This window comes from Olea europaea, chromosome 7, assembly GCF_002742605.1.
Source record: "Olea europaea var. sylvestris chromosome 7, O_europaea_v1, whole genome shotgun sequence".
Taxonomy (NCBI): domain Eukaryota; kingdom Viridiplantae; phylum Streptophyta; class Magnoliopsida; order Lamiales; family Oleaceae; genus Olea; species Olea europaea.
In genome coordinates this window covers 19486136-19504828 of record NC_036243.1, presented here as the reverse complement: position 1 = coordinate 19504828, position 18693 = coordinate 19486136, and the positions used below count along the sequence as shown (strand labels likewise).

The following is an 18693-nucleotide window of genomic DNA, read 5'->3' as shown; positions in this document are numbered from 1 at the left end:
CCAAAATATTATTTCTTATTTAAAAAACTAATAAAAAAGGTTTGCTAGAAAATGAACAGAAGATTAATCCAAACTTTGAACTCGATGCTTATTTCATTATGTCTTTGTTATTATTATTTTCTCAAACTTAGTATATTAGAATTGTAAGAATTAAAAAAAAATAAAAAATAAAGAACAAAATAGGAAGATTTAAAAAAAAAAAAAAAAAGCTACACTTCGTATATCACAAATGAACCAACTCGATTACTCTGTGTGTGTGTATTCCTTTAAGGAAGAAGAGAAAAAAATAAAAGGAAATATGTTTCAATAATAATTTTAAATTGCACAAGTCTAGAAAATGTTGTTTCTTAAGAAATTCACCCAAAGCTGGCATAACTTCTAAGTTTTAAAATTTATGAATAAAAAAATCTACTATGATTGACAATCATAATCATTGACAAAACACAATAAATGAGAATAATTAAAGTATAACAAGTCTTTTCTACATCCGTATCATCTATTTGACAAATTTTTCTTTATTTTCAATATTTCATTTCGTTGATCCAAAATTTTTATCGACTTTTAACAATACATTTGATTGGAACCACCAGCGTATAAGGAAAAAACTATTCAACCAGATTGATTTCTCTAGAATTTGTACAGATGACTCATAATGGAATAGGTCCCACCCAATTAAAAAATAGCACAAATAATACTATACGCACTTTTCTATACAAAGTCTGTACAAATGAATCTAATAACGTAGTATCTCTCAACTCATAATCTCAATAAATTTTATCAAAATCGAGGATGAGAAAGACGATCGAACCTAATCGCATAGAACCAAAATTTGCATGTCTCGACTCAGTCTCGATTGGCCACTGCACGAGCGCGCCAAACGGTCTCAAACCTGAGCAACCCACCTTCGTCTCCATAGCCAAAAAAGCTTTTGGCGTGTCTTTTTGTGAAAAGAAAATTTGGACCCACGTGACATATATATTACACCTCCACGGCTCCACCAACTATTCCCATCAAGCGTCGATGCCCCTGGGTTTGATATTTCTTAGTCAAATCCTCTTGGGTTTTTATTGATTTAAACCAAATAATGTTGCCAATATTTGACTTTGAAAAATCTTGCCTATAAATTTAAGTCTTTATCATCGTTCATACTGTATATCGATTTCACACATGATTTTTTGGTGCTCTGATTTTAATAATAGAGGTTAGGCGATGATTATTCTCTTGAGAAGTTTTATTTTCCCTTTCTCGGATTCTTTTCTTTTTCTTTTCGATTGGAAGAAAGATTCTGGGTATTAAAATTTTTTTTTCCCCTGTTTGGAAAAGTTTTATTTTTCCTTTTTCTTATAAAGATTCTTTCTCTGTATTGAAAGAATTAAAAAGGGGCGGGGGTTCAGAATATCTTTTAATTGTTCTGGATGCTGTTCCTCTTGTGCTAAATTTGCTTCTTTTCGTTATTTGAGTGCTTGCACACCACAATTCCTGTAGATTCTCGGGGGCCGGATTAAGGTGAGTAACTCATTCACAGCATTTGATTTCTTTTATAATTGTGTAATCTGATAATATTGCTTGATTTTCTAGAATTAAGAGACGTGTTGAGCTGGACGAATCTGTATTCTATAATTTGTGTTATCTTACAATCAATTGGGCTGGTAATTAATAGACATTGCTGTGTGAGCAACCTATGCAATTCATTCTTGATGTTTGGAAGCTTAAGATATTTAGGTTCTCATAAATATTGATTGGCGGTGATTTTGGGTTTGAATTCTATGCTTCTTATCGAAAGGATGGTCAAGTTTACCACGTATGAATAAGGATGCAAGTGATTGGTTCGAATTCAGATTGCATGCTCATTCGAGCACATCTTTTGTTAAATGTCACAACTATAATTTGCATTCCTAATTCAATGTCATTAATTTTTGGAAAGCTATGTTATGTAATAGTTCTGAGAAGGTTTTGTATTCAAACATGTTCAAGTTGGTGGGTTGGAATTGAATGTACGTTTTAAAATTAATTAAGAAGAAAAAGATGTGAGTTCAAGATTCCCAGAGATTGCATTCACTATGTAGTTATCAGAGTTGTTTTTCGTACACTCTGGGTATACATTGGGATTCAATCTACAATGGTAGACTGATTAGTAGGTCTTCTTTATATTATTGTCTCATTTGGTTTCTATATAATTGTCTAGGATGATGCTTTCGTCTGATGAGTCATATTATTGTCATCCTTAAATACGACTGGTAGCAAGAACAATATTCTTTCAGTGATTAAATTACAAAAAAAATGTTTTTGTTGATTTTAGATAATTTTAGCTGTGGAATGTTGTAGACTTTTTTGGAATGGATTAACCTGATAACATATCTGCTCATGAATAAATAAGACAAGCAACGAGTAGATAAATTATGAGTTTTTCTTTTCACATCATTGATTGTTATGCAGTGAGAGAAGGAAAATCTGATAGTGAAACATACACATTGTAGTCAATAATAGATAGCAGAACCATTATCTTTCTCTGTCTCCTGCTTCATTGAATTTTTTATACAGGAAAAGGCTTCCTTAGCTACTTGTCAATAACAGTTCTCAGAATGGGATGGCTTAGCAAAATTTTCAAAGGTTCAAACCATAAACTTTCAGATGCCCAATATGGAACAGATACAGTGGGAAATTATCCATCAACTTCATTGGTAAGTTCTGTTGTTTTCATATTCAATATGTTTTTTAGATAGCATTATCTAAATTCCTTTGAAGTCCAGGAGCATTCCTAAAACTCTGTTATAACCTGATCTCAAACCCCCCCCCCCCCCCCCCCCCCCCCCCGGCTTATTTTTTTCTTACACTGTCCTGGATTCTATTTTAAAACTTGGTGTTGAATTAGAGGATTTCCTCAGGTCTTTATTATTTTGCAATTTTTATTCTTATTTGCTCTGCAGTGCAGAACTATTAGTTGTTATTGAGCTGCTAGGTAAGATGGGAAAGATTTCTTTTATTTGTTGTTTGTTTTGTTTGGAGACAAACATTTACTATTGCATACTTGGTTGCTTGTATATATCTAATATTCCACTCTCCAATTATCAATTATTTTCTCTAGAAAGCTTATTCATTATTGGCCTTGCTATATATATATATAATAGGATACAACTTCAGAGATTGAAGACATAGATCGTGCTATTGCATTATCGCTTTCAGAAGAAGATCAGAAGGGGAAAACTGTGATTAGTAAGTACTTTGGTGTTCTCGTTGTATAATGATAAAATGTGAATGCCTTGCTGGCATTGTGTCATTGTGTGTGTGTCCTGATGAAACCGTCACCAGGAACATATTTATGTTCATCTTTAAATAAACTGCAAGATTTATTGTGCATTTTTTTCCCTAACACACAATTGGTTATCAAATGAATATAGCTCTGTTGGTCTTGACTATGATGCTCAACTTTCTGCAACTTAGAATTAAGTTTAGCTTTCTTTAATGATTCACTTAAAATTCGTTTGTCTCGTATATTTTTGTATCAGTGTAATTTATATTTCTTTTATCATTTTTCTCTCCAAATGTATTTTTCTCATTTTGTATTTTAAGAATTATTTTCTAAACAGTACCTTCTTGTTGGGTAGATAGTGAATACCAGTTGGAAGAAGATGAGCTGCTTGCCAGAGCTCTTCAGGAGAGCTTGATTGTTGAGTCTCCACCTCAAAATGGAAATAGAAACAGCACTAGCGGAAGATATGGCAATGATCCAATAGGAAATGAAAACTTTTACCAACCTATACCTTTTCCCTATTCGACCGGCTTCAGGTATGTAAACTTTTTATATTATGGGCTATAGTTATATTCAGTGATTATTTGTTCTAGGAGACCCTGTTTGCTATGACCATCCTACCATCCTATAGCTTGTCATCTATGACCACGTGTTTGAATTCTAATTTCTGCTTTAGGGAATGAGTATCAAACTAAAAATATTCGTAGTTAATTTGATTCTTACTATGGAAAGACTTCTATTCATCTTCACTTTCAGTTTTATTCTTTCTACAGTTTCAGATAAAAATGCACTTTGGTTCTTAAGTTAGACTTTGGCCAATATAGTGTTTCACTTTACATACTGACAAATTCAGAGATTGACCTGTATATGTCTCTGTAAATTAAGATAGTTGGATGTTTACTGTTTCAAAAGGTCTATATCTTAATAATGTTGTTATATTTTGCTTGCTCACTGTAGGATTTGTGCTGGTTGTAACACCGAGATTGGTCAAGGGAGATTTTTGAGTTGTATGAGTGCAGTCTGGCATCCAGAATGTTTTAGATGCCATGCTTGCAAACATCCAATATATGATTATGAGGTAAAAAAGATTCTCAGTAGTCTGAGAGTATGTGGAGTATTTTCTCTCTTTCTATTTTATGTATTAAAGTGTGTGCGCACGCAGGAGCTTGTGTATATATATATGAGTATATGATGCATACATATATGTTTGAGCTGGATATTTTAAATGGTCCTTCATATGCTTTTTAACATTCAACTACTTGTTGACTTATGGTTGAAAATAATGCAATATAGCAAAATATCATTTGATTTTACAGTGATCGATACAAATAACGCAAGTAAGTGTAAACTCTAGGAGTCTAGGTTGTTACTGCTCAGTAGAAAAAGAAAAAATGAAAAAAAGGCATCAATGACTTCTTTTTTAATATTTTGATATCCATCTGCTGCAGTTTTCTATGTCGGGGAGCTACCCTTATCACAAAGCATGCTATAAAGATTCTTATCACCCAAAATGTGATGTGTGCAAAAACTTTGTAAGTATCTCTCACATGGAATGTTTGAATTCATTCGCTCCCCTCTTGCATGATATCTTGAGTTTGTCGTTGACTTTGTGTGGAATGGCCTAGATTTTCAGCAATTCTGGCCTTCCTATCTATGCATGATTTTAGTGGTCAAAAAATTTAGGAATTCTGTAATTCCAATATGTATGTGTATCGCCAAAGCATTTGGGACTAAAATAACTCAAGTGAACATGATAATTGCCTAGACAACATGCACTGGCAAAAATTAATGCAATGATACATGCTTTTGCACATATAGTTTATGGAGGTAATTTAAAGGTTTTACTTAATCTGTTACCGTTGAAATTATTTCTACGATTCAAGGGACAAGGGTGCATTGAAATGTATCTTGCAGCTTGTCTAGCAAGATAAAAGATATTTTCTATAGGAATTTCTTCCAGTAAATGAGAGATTTTTGTTTTAGAAAACCAAAAAATGTCCTGTATTAAATTGCTATGAAGACACAAGTTTTAACTAGTGGCTTTACCAATTTGTTATAGCTTGCTTATGTGATAATTCTTTATAGATGTTGCCTTATATTGAAGATATTTTCATAATACAAAAATTCAGTATGGTGACAACTATAGATTAGGTATGATTTTGTCTGCCATTCCTTCATAGAAAAATAAGCACCAAGATCTTCATCAATTCTATTATTTTAATCATCTTCTGACTGGTTGCTCCTTCACCCTCACTAAGTTATATTACTGTATTCAGGCATTTTATAGAACTTAGAGAATGGGAATCTCCAAATTAATGTTGCTTTAGAAAATTCAACAAAATCTGCTCTGAGTTTTATGATTTATCGAGTCACCTTTAACAATCAGTAATCCTTCCAAGCGGGTATTTTGTAGGATGGTACAGAATACCGATGCTTTTGGCAATTTACAATCAGTAATCCTTCCAAGCGGGTATTTTGTAGGATGGTGCAGAATACTGATGCTTTTGGCAATTTACTTTAAACTACATTCACCAAAAGGGAAAGGATTCAATAGCCGACCCCACGTGTATTAGGAATATGGCTTAGCTTGTTATTGTTGTATTTTCCCCCCTTTTAAATCAAGCCTAGTTAAATTAAAGAATTGTTTTATTAGACCCTGTATGCTTGGTTTAATACTGCGGCTACTACTCGTACAGACGGGTTGCCCAATTTTACGTTGTTTTTGTCTTGTATAAATTGATAATACATTTCCTGTGTATTATCCATGATTAATAAAATATTAGATTACCTATAACAAAAAAATAAATAAGTAAATAAAAATAAAAAATAAAAAAATTTGCTTTATATTGGTTGTCAATACAAACTATTTGTGGGGGTTCTCCCCGATCATACTGATTATTTTCTGGTTTATGTTTTTTCTTTGACAGTACATGCTGAACTTCTCTTACTATTTGAACACTTGGTCCTCTTGGATCTATTTTGATTCTTTGCAATGCTTTTAATTCTCTTTCCTTTCCAGATTCCAACAAATGCAGCTGGTCTGATTGAATACAGGGCACATCCCTTTTGGTCCCAGAAATATTGTCCTAGTCACGAGCATGACGGAACTCCTCGGTGCTGTAGCTGTGAGCGAATGGAGGTAACTTGGAGCTGAACCGGCTCAAAATCTCTTCATTCTTGTCAATTAATATCTAAATGGTTTTATGTTTGTACTCACTGTTAATTGGTTTGGATATTTATTTGTTGAATGCAGCCAAGGGACACAAGATATGCTGCCCTTAATGATGGTCGGAAGCTCTGCTTGGAGTGCCTGGATTCTGCAGTTATGGATACCAATGGATGTCAGCCTCTTTATCTCGATATACAAGAATTCTATGAAGGGTTAAATATGAAAGTGAAACAACAAGTTCCATTACTTTTGGTTGAGAGGCAGGCACTAAATGAAGCCATGGATGGAGAGAGACATGTAAGAAAAAAAAATGTTAAAAGTTCAAACAAGAAAAGAAAGTAATAAACTTATTTTATTTTTCTATTAGAAGTCATTTTTCCCCGAAGAAATATGATTATATTTGTGGCATTTACTTTTCACTTTTGACCAGGGCCATCATCACATGCCTGAGACTCGAGGACTCTGTCTTTCCGAGGAACAAACTGTTAGTACGGTAAGGAACTTGGTTTCCATTTTTCATTTATTTAATCGTTTTCTTTTAAGAAATTTCTATTTTGAAATCTCTTTTACTTTTGAGTTGAAGTTTGTTGTTTATCTGCCATTGAGCTTACCAGATATTGAGGCGACCAAGGATGGGAGCCGGAAATCGAGTCTTGGATATGAGAACAGAACCTTATAAATTAACACGCCGTTGTGAAGTGACAGCAATTCTCATTTTATATGGTCTTCCTAGGTATTTTACTTGTCTTCTAATGTTGGGCGTTATTTTACATATATTTTAGTTTTGTATCACAATTTCAATGATTGATTGTAACATTTGCAGGCTACTGACAGGATCAATTTTGGCTCATGAGATGATGCATGCTTGGCTGCGACTTAATGGTGAAATGTTACTCCCTGCTATAGTTACTCTTAATGTCTCGTTATTTATATGGAGCTTGAAAAACCAGTTTGGTCTTTCTAGCACTCTAGTCTAGTCTAATTTCAGGAGGTGTCTTTTTTAGAGTAAAAAGGTAGTTGTTTGAACTGAATTAACATCACGAACATTGAGAAAATTTTATGCGTGGAGACACTGGCAAGAAGGAAACAGGAATATCAATTTTATTACACAATCTTACTAATATTACTGGCATTGTGTTTGAAAGCTAGGTTTTTTTTCCAGCTAGCGTATTCTTAATAAGATGTGAATTCGATACTTTTTTCTTTTTGTTTTTTTTTCACATTTAACAAACATGATGTGGAAAACTAGCAATATTTTGCAAATAGACATTTATTCGGTGCTTGTATTTTCTCCTGCTCTTTTCGCCCTCCCTCTCACTTTTCCTTTAGTTTGTGTTGAACATGATTACATTGTACTAGAAAACATAACTGACAAATTTTGACTTATTTGTTATTTAATTTCAGTGTTGTCTAATCCATCTTACCAAATATATAATTACGGTTTATTTCCTCATTGTATGCCAGTATATTGGAATACTCATTTTGCTGATACGTTTTCCATTTCCCAAAAGGATATCAAATTCTTAATCAAGAGGTTGAAGAAGGTATCTGCCAGGTGCTTGCCAATATGTGGTTGGAATCCCAGATTATAACCATATCCGGCAGTGATTATGCATCAACCTCATCCTTGCCCCCTGCTTTCTTGCCATCGACCGCACAGGGGACAGGATCTCCATTTGAGAGGAAACTTGGGGAGTTTTTCAAACACCAGATTGAATCGGACACATCAGTGGTATATGGAAATGGCTTTAGAGTCGGTAACCGCGCAGTGCTCAAGTATGGCTTACAGAGGACCCTCGACCACATCAGGATGACAGGAACCTTTCCTTTCTAACATAGAGGTCCATTTTTTGTCAGATCATAGCTTGGCATTATCTTGTATTAGAATCTTGGATCATCCTATAGGAATTGTCTCAGTATAGAAGTTTTCGGGGAAGATTGACGGAGTCATTTTTATACCTTGTACATCTCATTTTCTTAAGAAATCTGTAAAATTGTATTCATTTTTTATTCTTGTCAATTGTCGAAGAAATTTAGCAATGATATGGAGCTTTTGTCCATTTCATTGACGTCTCCTTTTTATGCGGGTCAAGAGCCCTTTTATGTGGATTGTAGATTATCACCCCGTGAATAAGAAATAACGGAGAAACTAGGATATTCAGATAAGAAGCAACATAAAAATATACATATATGACACTCAAGAAACATGTAAAAACTAATTTGTGAAGTAAATAGGACAAAAAAAAAAAAAAAAATTCTCTTCGCATGAATGTGTCTCGTGGCTCTCTTCACTCTCTGAATAACTTCTTCAAATTCAATTGAATTTTCAGTAGACTCGACGCTACCTCGCTCATGTCTGGTCTATCGGCTGGATCTCGTGCCATGCAACTTAAGCTTAACTTTACCACTTGAACGGCATGTTCCATCCCACCATTTTCACCAAGGCCAGGTTCAATGAATTGACTCAATTCCGTTTCTGCATTTTCTTCTTTCATGATGGATGCTATTGCTGTAGAAATCAGTTTTTTAGTACTATCATGTTCAACAGCATATTTGCCTGTTATCAATTCCAATAGTACCATTCCGAAGGCAAACACATCGACCTTGGGAGTGATCGGATCTGTCTCAAGATACTCGGGCGCCATGTACCCTTTCGTGCCCATAATCTGTGTTGTCATTTCCTCGGTGTCTTCATCCGTCCCTGATGTTCTTGCAAGACTGAAATTTGCAAGCTTTGCCCTCATATTGCAATCCAGAAGAATGTGACTGCTTTTTATGTTGCTGTGAGCATATGCTGGTTTAGTGAAGCTGTGAAGATAGAGGAGTCCATTGGCAACATCCAGTGCAATCCGGATTCGCTGATTCCAGCTTTTTACATCTTTAGACCCTTTTGTGGTTAGCCATTCTCTGAGAGAACCATTTTTCATGTACTCAAAGACGAGGTATGAGTAGCCATCGTGTTCACAAACGCCGTGAAGTTTTACTATATTGAAGTGATTGATCTTATAAAGCATGTTCACTTCAATGCGTGCATTTCCACTTTTCCTTTTAACTGCTAAAACTTCTCCAGCAAAAACTCCAAGGTACACAGAGCCCTTTATCCTCGTCGCAGATCCAAAGTTCTGGGTAGCCTTCTTTATTTTGGAGAATTTGAAAACTTTGAGAGCACGATCAAAACTTGCAATTTCAACAATCACGTCTTTAGGAGAAAATGCCGTCATATTTTTACTTTCTCGACATGGAAGAACGCATATTTTCCTCTTATGAAATAGAAAGACAAAAATTATAATTAGGACTACTAGTAGCGAAAAACCTCCTGCAACTATACCGGCTGTTGAAAGAACCCTGTTCGATTTGCTTTTCCGAGCACTGAAACCAGGTAGAGGTGATGTTGGGAGATTGTGATCCCCAGGTGTGGATTGTGAACTTAAGGGTCCACTATGCAGAGGAATTAGAATAGTTGTGAAAGGATAAAGTGTTGGATTTTCATCAGAAAATCCATTTGCTTCACTTATTTTCTTGACGCTGACATTGAATCTCACACTCAAACTAGGCAGAGTATCACCCCAGCCCACTGAGTAAGTCAGCAGATAATTAGATCCATCAGCAGTTTGTCCCCTGCTCGGACAGGCACATCGTAGTGGAACCCGTAACTCCAGACCTGTTCCCAAATCAAACTCACTGTAATTATTTGCACTCTTTAACGCATCACAAGTTGACAATCCCTGATATGTATTGTTTGCTATTACGAAGTAGGTTTCATTCTCAGTTGGGATCTGGTACACCGCTTTGGCTTGATAGTACTGACCCAGACACGAGCAATCAACTGGAATTATAACTTGCTCGTCTGTTGGGAAAACTGTGGACCTTGTAATATTGTTGATTTGAGCAACATCGTATTGGTTTGAAGACATGAGAGCTGAGATTATAGGCACCGAATTGTAAGGATAACGTGCTGTGAAGGTTAGGAACGCCCTGCAAGAATGATTTAGGCCATTGCAAGAGTAAAGAAAAGACTCGGATGGTGCATCTTCGTCACTGCTGTCACAACTCATCACTGAATTTCCTGAGTACTTTTGCTGTGCTTTGATGGACGAAGTGAACAAAATGTAAGTTACAAAAGTGTTTACAATCCAATTCATAACGATTTTCATTTCTTGAAAGTTCTTCGGTGGGTGGTATAACTGAGGATTTCGGGATGATCATCTATTATAGATGCTTTTCTGTGCTACAGCAATAAGCGCGTCAAGGATTTTTAAATCGAGTATGATGTACACAATTGACTAGAACGACAAGGATGAGAATTCGTGCCAGAAATTAATTCAAGTTCAGACAAAATTCCTTGTATTATGCTAAGCTTGAAAGAAAATACGAAGATAAGACAATAGTTTGAGACATTCTATATAGTTAGCAGGTGATTATGTTGTTTCTTTTTTGGACACAGGAATATCGAGGCCCCAACCCCACATGGATGATTCTTAATTCTGCATTTTCTTCTTTCATGATGGATGCTATTGCTGTAGAAATCAGTTTTTTAGTACTATCATGTTCAACAGCATATTTGCCTGTTATCAATTCCAATAGTACCATTCCGAAGGCAAACACATCGACCTTGGGAGTGATCGGATCTGTCTCAAGATACTCGGGCGCCATGTACCCTTTCGTGCCCATAATCTGTGTTGTCATTTCCTCGGTGTCTTCATCCGTCCCTGATGTTCTTGCAAGACTGAAATTTGCAAGCTTTGCCCTCATATTGCAATCCAGAAGAATGTGACTGCTTTTTATGTTGCTGTGAGCATATGCTGGTTTAGTGAAGCTGTGAAGATAGAGGAGTCCATTGGCAACATCCAGTGCAATCTGGATTCGCTGATTCCAGCTTTTTACATCTTTAGACCCTTTTGTGGTTAGCCATTCTCTGAGAGAACCATTTTTCATGTACTCAAAGACGAGGTATGAGTAGCCATCGTGTTCACAAACGCCGTGAAGTTTTACTATATTGAAGTGATTGATCTTATAAAGCATGTTCACTTCAATGCGTGCATTTCCACTTTTCCTTTTAACTGCTAAAACTTCTCCAGCAAAAACTCCAAGGTACACAGAGCCCTTTATCCTCGTCGCAGATCCAAAGTTCTGGGTAGCCTTCTTTATTTTGGAGAATTTGAAAACTTTGAGAGCACGATCAAAACTTGCAATTTCAACAATCACGTCTTTAGGAGAAAATGCCGTCATATTTTTACTTTCTCGACATGGAAGAACGCATATTTTCCTCTTATGAAATAGAAAGACAAAAATTATAATTAGGACTACTAGTAGCGAAAAACCTCCTGCAACTATACCGGCTGTTGAAAGAACCCTGTTCGATTTGCTTTTCCGAGCACTGAAACCAGGTAGAGGTGATGTTGGGAGATTGTGATCCCCAGGTGTGGATTGTGAGCTTAAGGGTCCACTATGCAGAGGAATTAGAATAGTTGTGAAAGGATAAAGTGTTGGATTTTCATCAGAAAATCCATTTGCTTCACTTATTTTCTTGACGCTGACATTGAATCTCACACTCAAACTAGGCAGAGTATCACCCCAGCCCACTGAGTAAGTCAGCAGATAATTAGATCCATCAGCAGTTTGTCCCCTGCTCGGACAGGCACATCGTAGTGGAACCCGTAACTCCAGACCTGTTCCCAAATCAAACTCACTGTAATTATTTGCACTCTTTAACGCATCACAAGTTGACAATCCCTGATATGTATTGTTTGCTATTACGAAGTAGGTTTCATTCTCAGTTGGGATCTGGTACACCGCTTTGGCTTGATAGTACTGACCCAGACACGAGCAATCAACTGGAATTATAACTTGCTCGTCTGTTGGGAAAACTGTGGACCTTGTAATATTGTTGATTTGAGCAACATCGTATTGGTTTGAAGACATGAGAGCTGAGATTATAGGCACCGAATTGTAAGGATAACGTGCTGTGAAGGTTAGGAACGCCCTGCAAGAATGATTTAGGCCATTGCAAGAGTAAAGAAAAGACTCGGATGGTGCATCTTCGTCACTGCTGTCACAACTCATCACTGAATTTCCTGAGTACTTTTGCTGTGCTTTGATGGACGAAGTGAACAAAATGTAAGTTACAAAAGTGTTTACAATCCAATTCATAACGATTTTCATTTCTTGAAAGTTCTTCGGTGGGTGGTATAACTGAGGATTTCGGGATGATCATCTATTATAGATGCTTTTCTGTGCTACAGCAATAAGCGCGTCAAGGATTTTTAAATCGAGTATGATGTACACAATTGACTAGAACGACAAGGATGAGAATTCGTGCCAGAAATTAATTCAAGTTCAGACAAAATTCCTTGTATTATGCTAAGCTTGAAAGAAAATACGAAGATAAGACAATAGTTTGAGACATTCTATATAGTTAGCAGGTGATTATGTTGTTTCTTTTTTGGACACAGGAATATTGAGCCCCAACCCCACATGGATGATTCTTAAGTCAGTTCATTAAACATCTTATTGCCCGTGAATCAACTGTTTTTTGATCAATGGTCAAGATTCAAGAAGTTTGGTGCCATCGTAATCTTGAATATCCGACAAGATCTTCAACTGGGCTATTCTATGGTTGAAGTAAACGGCAAATTCCTTGCAAAATAAACCTGGTTTCTAGAGGGAGATGACTTGTAGATTCTATAGTTTCTATGGAAAATATTTCCTCCTTGGGACGCTTCAAAGAAACTAGCAAAGTTCACACATTCAATCTTGGCGAGAGAAAACTGTTAAAATTTTTGTAAGCGTTTAGCAATGGATCGATGCTAAGATTTGACGAGTTTATCTTCGTAACTCTTTTTCGATTGACTCGATCTTTCTTAGATTGGATTCCTTTCCATCATACTCATCAAAATAGCTATAGGAGTTAACTGGTCAAATGATCAAAACTTTTGCCTTTAATAACTTATTTGAAGCTTATTTTTGACAATTACTATATTTTCCTAAAATGATTAAAAAAAGAGATATATATATATATATATATACACACACAACTACACCACATTTTAATTTTAATGAAAGCTCTAATTTTTTGCTTATTTTCGTCAATTAATATACGTCCTCAACTTTTTTCATTGTGTTAAATGTAAACTTCAATTAATCAGTGCATCTCATTTCTGATGATGATTTTGTATTAGAATGTCAACCACATACCAAAATATGGATTGCGGAAATGGGTTTAGACCAAATAAGAAAAGGCATAATAAATGACATTCTTCTAAATGAAATAATAATAATAATAATAATAAATAGTCCAATCCACCGTAATACCATCTACTTACTAGTATCTATCTAATTTGATACTATAATCATTTGTTTATTTTACTTTATTTTTAGAGTTTGAGAGACAAATAAAAGTTCTGTTATGCCTTCTTAGTGAATTTTTTAGATGAAATGAGCAAATTAATAGATTATCGAAAATAAGAATGTAACAAAATTTTTTTGATATGTAAGTGTAAAGATAAGCAAAAAATTAGAACATTCATTACGATTAAAATTTGATGTAGTTAATTAAAAATGTGGTTTGAATATAATTACTCAAAAAGAAATGAAGTGTTGATCTATATTCAGGGCAGAGGAATGCAGGTTTTTTCTTTTTTCTTTCTTTCCTTTTTTTTTTTTTTTTTTTTTTTTTCGTTCTAAATAGTTAGCAGGTGATTATGTTGTTTCTTTTTTGGACACAGGAATATCGAGGCCCCAACCCCACATGGATGATTCTTAAATCAGTTCATTAAACATCTAAATGCCCGTGAATCAACTGTTTTTTGATCAATGGTCAAGATTCAAGAAGTTTGGTGCCATCGTAGTCTTGAATATCCGACAAGATCTTCAACTGGGTTATTCTATGGTTGAAGTAAACGGCAAATTCCTTGCAAAATAAACCTGGTTTCTAGAGGGAGATGACTTGTAGATTCTATAGTTTCTATGGAAAATATTTAAACTTGGGGTGAGGGAGAAGAAAGTATGTCCCCCTTGGGAGGCTTCGAAGAAACTAGCAAAGTTCACACATTCAATTTGGGCGAGAGAAAACTGTTAAAATTTTTGTAAGCGGTTAGCAATGGTTGTTATCGATGCTAAGATTTGACGAGTTTATCTTCGTAACTCTTTTTCGATTGACTTGATCTTTCTTAGATTGGATTCCTTTCCATCATACTCATCAAAATTGCTATAGGAGTTAACTGGTCAAATGATCGAAACTTTTGCCTTTAGTAACTTATTTGAAGCTTATTTTTAACAATTACTATATTTTCTTAAAATGATTTAAAAAAAGATATATATATATATATATATGTAGAACACGTTGTAAGAATACGATGTAATTCCCAATTCATCTCCGGCCCTGATCGTGTCTTGAAGGAAGCTGTCAAACTAGTTTACATTTTAGCACGCGCACGCGCACACTCACAGAAGAAAACTCGGAATCCTCTGTGCTCGGTGCTCTGTCACAATCCAAACCAATTAAGAATCCTTACACCTTGTGTGGACGCACTCTACCAATGAGCTAATAGCCTATCGTACAAACCTCCCACTGGAGGTGTCTAAAACCTGAAGAAAACAAAGTTTCTGATATCGTAAGTTATTGTAGCTCCTTGTGCATGCAGGCCAGTGGCTATTGAGATAGGGTATATATATATATATATATATATATATATATATATACACCACATTTTAATTTTAATGAAAGCTCTAATTTTTTGCTTATTTTCGTCAATTAATATACGTCCTCAACTTTTTTTATTGTGTTAAATGTAAACTTCAATTAATCAGTGCATCTCATTTCTGATGATGATTTTGTATTAGAATTTCAACCACATACCAAAATATGGATTGTGGAAATGGGCTTAGACCAAATAAGAAAGGCATAATAAATGACATTCTTCTAAATGAAATAATAATAATAATAAATAGTTCAATCCACCGTAATACCATCTACTTACTAGTATCTATCTAATTTGATACTATAATCATTTGTTTATTTTATTTTATTTTTAAAGTTTGAGAGACAAATAAAAGTTCTGTTATGCCTTCTTAGTGAATTTTTTAGATGAAATGAGCAAATTAATAGATTATCGAAAATAAGAATATGACAAAAAAATTTTGATATATAAGTGTAAAGATAAGCAAAAAATTGGCATCACGAGAACTGGGAATTTGTCTGAATCTCATTAACAACGTGCAGACTCGTATGAAGAGTTGAAGACACCACTCACAATATTATTCACATGAATATTTTAGCTTACTGTTTACCAATTGAAAATAATAGTTTTAAAGTGGACTAAGACAACGTGATAATCACAAATCCCCGTGACCGACCGAGTCCTCTCACTAGCTTATTTGCAGGCTGAATCTTAGAGTATTTGAACCAGTCAGCCACTTGTAACGATTTTCTTGAACCAAAAATTCAGTAATCGTTCGACTTCTGGAAAAAGAATGAGTCAAAATCTTGTTGAATTAGAAGCTTTTTTCCGAGTAGTCCAAGGGAATCTTGCAACAATAAGAAACTTTATGCTCAAAGCTGAACCCACTGCTTTGTACTCATTCAATTCCAGTTTTCATTAAAGGAGGGGAATGAGAAAACAAATTTGAATTAGAGTCTATACAAATTTACGGGAGGATTAATTTAATGGGTTAATATTAGTCAAGTATTGTCAATTCAAATATCGTGCACGATAAAAATTGTTCCTGCATGTGTTATATATACGTTCTTGAGATTTGTGCAACAACAATGATGTAATCAACGAAGAAAGAAAACAAACAGAGATTTATGTGGTTTGAAAATTGACTTACATCCACGTGAACGAAGCGACTGTAATTTGTGTTTTGTATGAATAATAGGGTTACATCATATACATACTAATCCTTATATATGCAAGACTTTAGGACCCGTGCAAGATTTTAAGGGGAAAATCCTAAAATATCCCTGTACTGTTAAGAGTCCCCGGCAACAAACAATAAATTACTTACTTGAGAGTTATTCCAACAAATATATATTCCACTTTATATTTACTGCATATTACAACATACATGTAATAAATGAACCTTTAGTGGTTAATACACGATGTCTTGAGTAATTTTTTTATAAAATATAATGAATTTTCATTTCTATACAGCAACACGTCTTATACACTTTGTCGAAATTCTCGAGGATTTGAAGAACATTTTTATATTTTGTTCTGTGGATTATGGAATAGAGAATATGGGAATTTATTTAATTCTGTGCTTTCTGATTGTGTTTGGACAAATTTATTTTGGTAATCTATTCAAAGATTTGAACGAATTTTTTTTTTTTTTTTTTTACTGTGATAGTATTAATTATCAAGAAAGCTAGTGACTAACGAGTTAAACCCTTTCTCCGGCCTTTCTGAATGGGAACAATAAATATATTACACATAACAATTATAACTACGAAATTGCAGTTCTATTTCGAATTTGAATGGAAATTTTTTAAGAATTCAATAGATGTTCATTAAAGGGGAAAAAACCTGCATCAAGGCATACAAATTAATCTAATTGGCCATCATCTTTTGAAATTCATAAAAATCCAGCACTCCGTTGCCATCAAGATCAAAAACTCTAATCATAGACTCGCATTCTTGATACGATTTGGCGTTTCCAAGGCGGCGAAAAACCTGGCGCAGCCCCTCCGCCGTGATGCACCCGGAACCCTTTTCAATCTCGAACACTTCAAAAGCCATCTTAAGAATATTATCATCTTTTTCCATTAATCCGACGAACTCTTCAAACTCCAACAAATTGTCGCCGTTTTTGTCGAATTCTTGTACGATTTTCTGAGCCTCGTCATGTGTTATGGATTCTCCAATGGACGTGAAATATGCCATCAGTTCATCCACTGAAATCCTGCCATCGTTGTCATTGTCGAAGTAAGAGAAAACTTGTCGGGTTTCATCTTCTTTGGTTGGTGTTTGCAGGGCGGAAAAACGGCCTGAACCACCACTTCCACCGTGGGCTGTGATTGGTGATTGAGGTATGGAAGGAGGGCTTGGAGTTTTGGGTTTTGAAACGAAACGGAGCTTGAGAGACTTCGCAATTCTTGCTGCCATTGGAGAATTAAACTCAATTGTGAATACAACAGTGCCTGTTTTAGAGGTTTATATAGGAAAACAGAAATAATCTGCAAATAAAAATCTGTTCAAAAAAGGAAAAACAAAAGGTGAAATCTTCGTGAAGTTGCAGTGAAGCTTCGTGTGATTGCTTAAATTAATGCATAGGTTTAATTTTTGAGTGTGTTATTTAATTTCACATTTCATTTAACCTATCATCTAACGCCACCTAAATTGATGTTGCAATCCGAGTTGGGTTACATAGCATTATTTTTTTTCAAATTAATATTGATGCATATCATTGAAATTTATTTTACATGTTAAAAATCTCACTTTTTACCATATATAGTTAGGGTGAAAATTCCAGGAAATTACTAAAAAAACAGATTTTTAGTAATTCGAAAAGTTGGTAAAAGTTATTGGTCTTAGGATATGTGCGGTTGAAAATTTATTTGAAAAAAATAAAAATAAAATGAAAGCTAGATATGAACTTATTTTCATCACTACACGATAATACGAGTAGCATAATAGGAAATTCGATTAGGTAAACATAACATAAAGAAATTGCTTACTTTTATCTAAAAAAAGAAGGAATCAAGTGTTTTGGATTCAAATTATGTAAAAAATCTTTCTTACTATCGAAATTAAAAAAAAAAAAAAACAGAATTAAATTGCGTCCAATAGAATTTGATCCTCTACCAAAGATTTAGAAGACCTCTTCCCCGAAAAGGAGTGGCGTGTTCTCAACCACAAGATAGAATGGAACAGCCTAATTAAGGCACAATGTGAACAGAAAATTGGAGATTAGGCAGGCTTCTCCTTTATTTGGGATTAAACTCTTAAGACTTTTCTTAAAATTAGTTTAAACTACCTAAAAGGATCTTTCACACCTTCTGTAATCAAATCGCTGAACTTTAATTGACAGCATTCAAATCACTTAACATCAATTTAATAGCGCAATAGAACTTGCTGCGATGGACATCAAAACTAACATGTGCACACAACAATATGCATGAATTTGGTTTGATTGTTATTATATATCGCAAAACTTTTGCTTCAATGCAATTGGGCTATTAAACTTCAATTGACGAGCAACCAGGTCAATTAACTTCAATTTTGTAGAAATTAAGCCATTCTATTTGTGAAGAAGATTAAGTAAAAAAAAAAAAAAA

The 18693-nt window shown here is 34.6% G+C and overlaps 4 protein-coding genes across 5 annotated transcripts; 1 reads left to right on the top strand and 3 right to left on the bottom strand.

Moving 5' to 3' along the window:
- The first annotated feature begins 1001 nt into the window (after window positions 1–1001).
- LOC111397302 (protein DA1-like) lies at window positions 1002–8484 on the top strand. 2 transcript variants are annotated; one of them, XM_023024150.1, is made up of 12 exons: window positions 1002–1506; window positions 2542–2681; window positions 3129–3213; window positions 3606–3786; window positions 4208–4328; window positions 4699–4782; window positions 6270–6389; window positions 6504–6716; window positions 6850–6912; window positions 7034–7152; window positions 7243–7301; window positions 7884–8139. In XM_023024150.1, the coding sequence occupies exons 2-12, from the start codon at window positions 2583–2585 to the stop codon at window positions 8009–8011; spliced, it is 1272 nt and encodes a 423-aa protein (XP_022879918.1). In that variant the 5' UTR covers window positions 1002–1506; window positions 2542–2582; the 3' UTR covers window positions 8012–8139. The 2 variants fall into 2 exon arrangements, with proteins under 2 accessions (XP_022879918.1, XP_022879917.1); XM_023024149.1 differs by having other exon boundaries at window positions 1007–1506; window positions 7931–8484.
- Window positions 8485–8707: 223 nt separating this feature from the next.
- On the bottom strand, window positions 8708–10474 carry LOC111398030 (protein LYK5-like). Its single transcript, XM_023024990.1, has one exon. It carries the CDS (start codon window positions 10472–10474, stop codon window positions 8708–8710), a length of 1767 nt encoding a protein of 588 aa, XP_022880758.1.
- A 352-nt stretch (window positions 10475–10826) lies between these two features.
- On the bottom strand, window positions 10827–12482 carry LOC111398029 (lysM domain receptor-like kinase 4). Its single transcript, XM_023024989.1, has one exon. It carries the CDS (start codon window positions 12480–12482, stop codon window positions 10827–10829), a length of 1656 nt encoding a protein of 551 aa, XP_022880757.1.
- A 4484-nt stretch (window positions 12483–16966) lies between these two features.
- LOC111398028 (probable calcium-binding protein CML41) lies at window positions 16967–17521 on the bottom strand. Its single transcript, XM_023024988.1, has one exon. It carries the CDS (start codon window positions 17519–17521, stop codon window positions 16967–16969), a length of 555 nt encoding a protein of 184 aa, XP_022880756.1.
- Between the last annotated feature and the right edge of the window lie 1172 nt (window positions 17522–18693).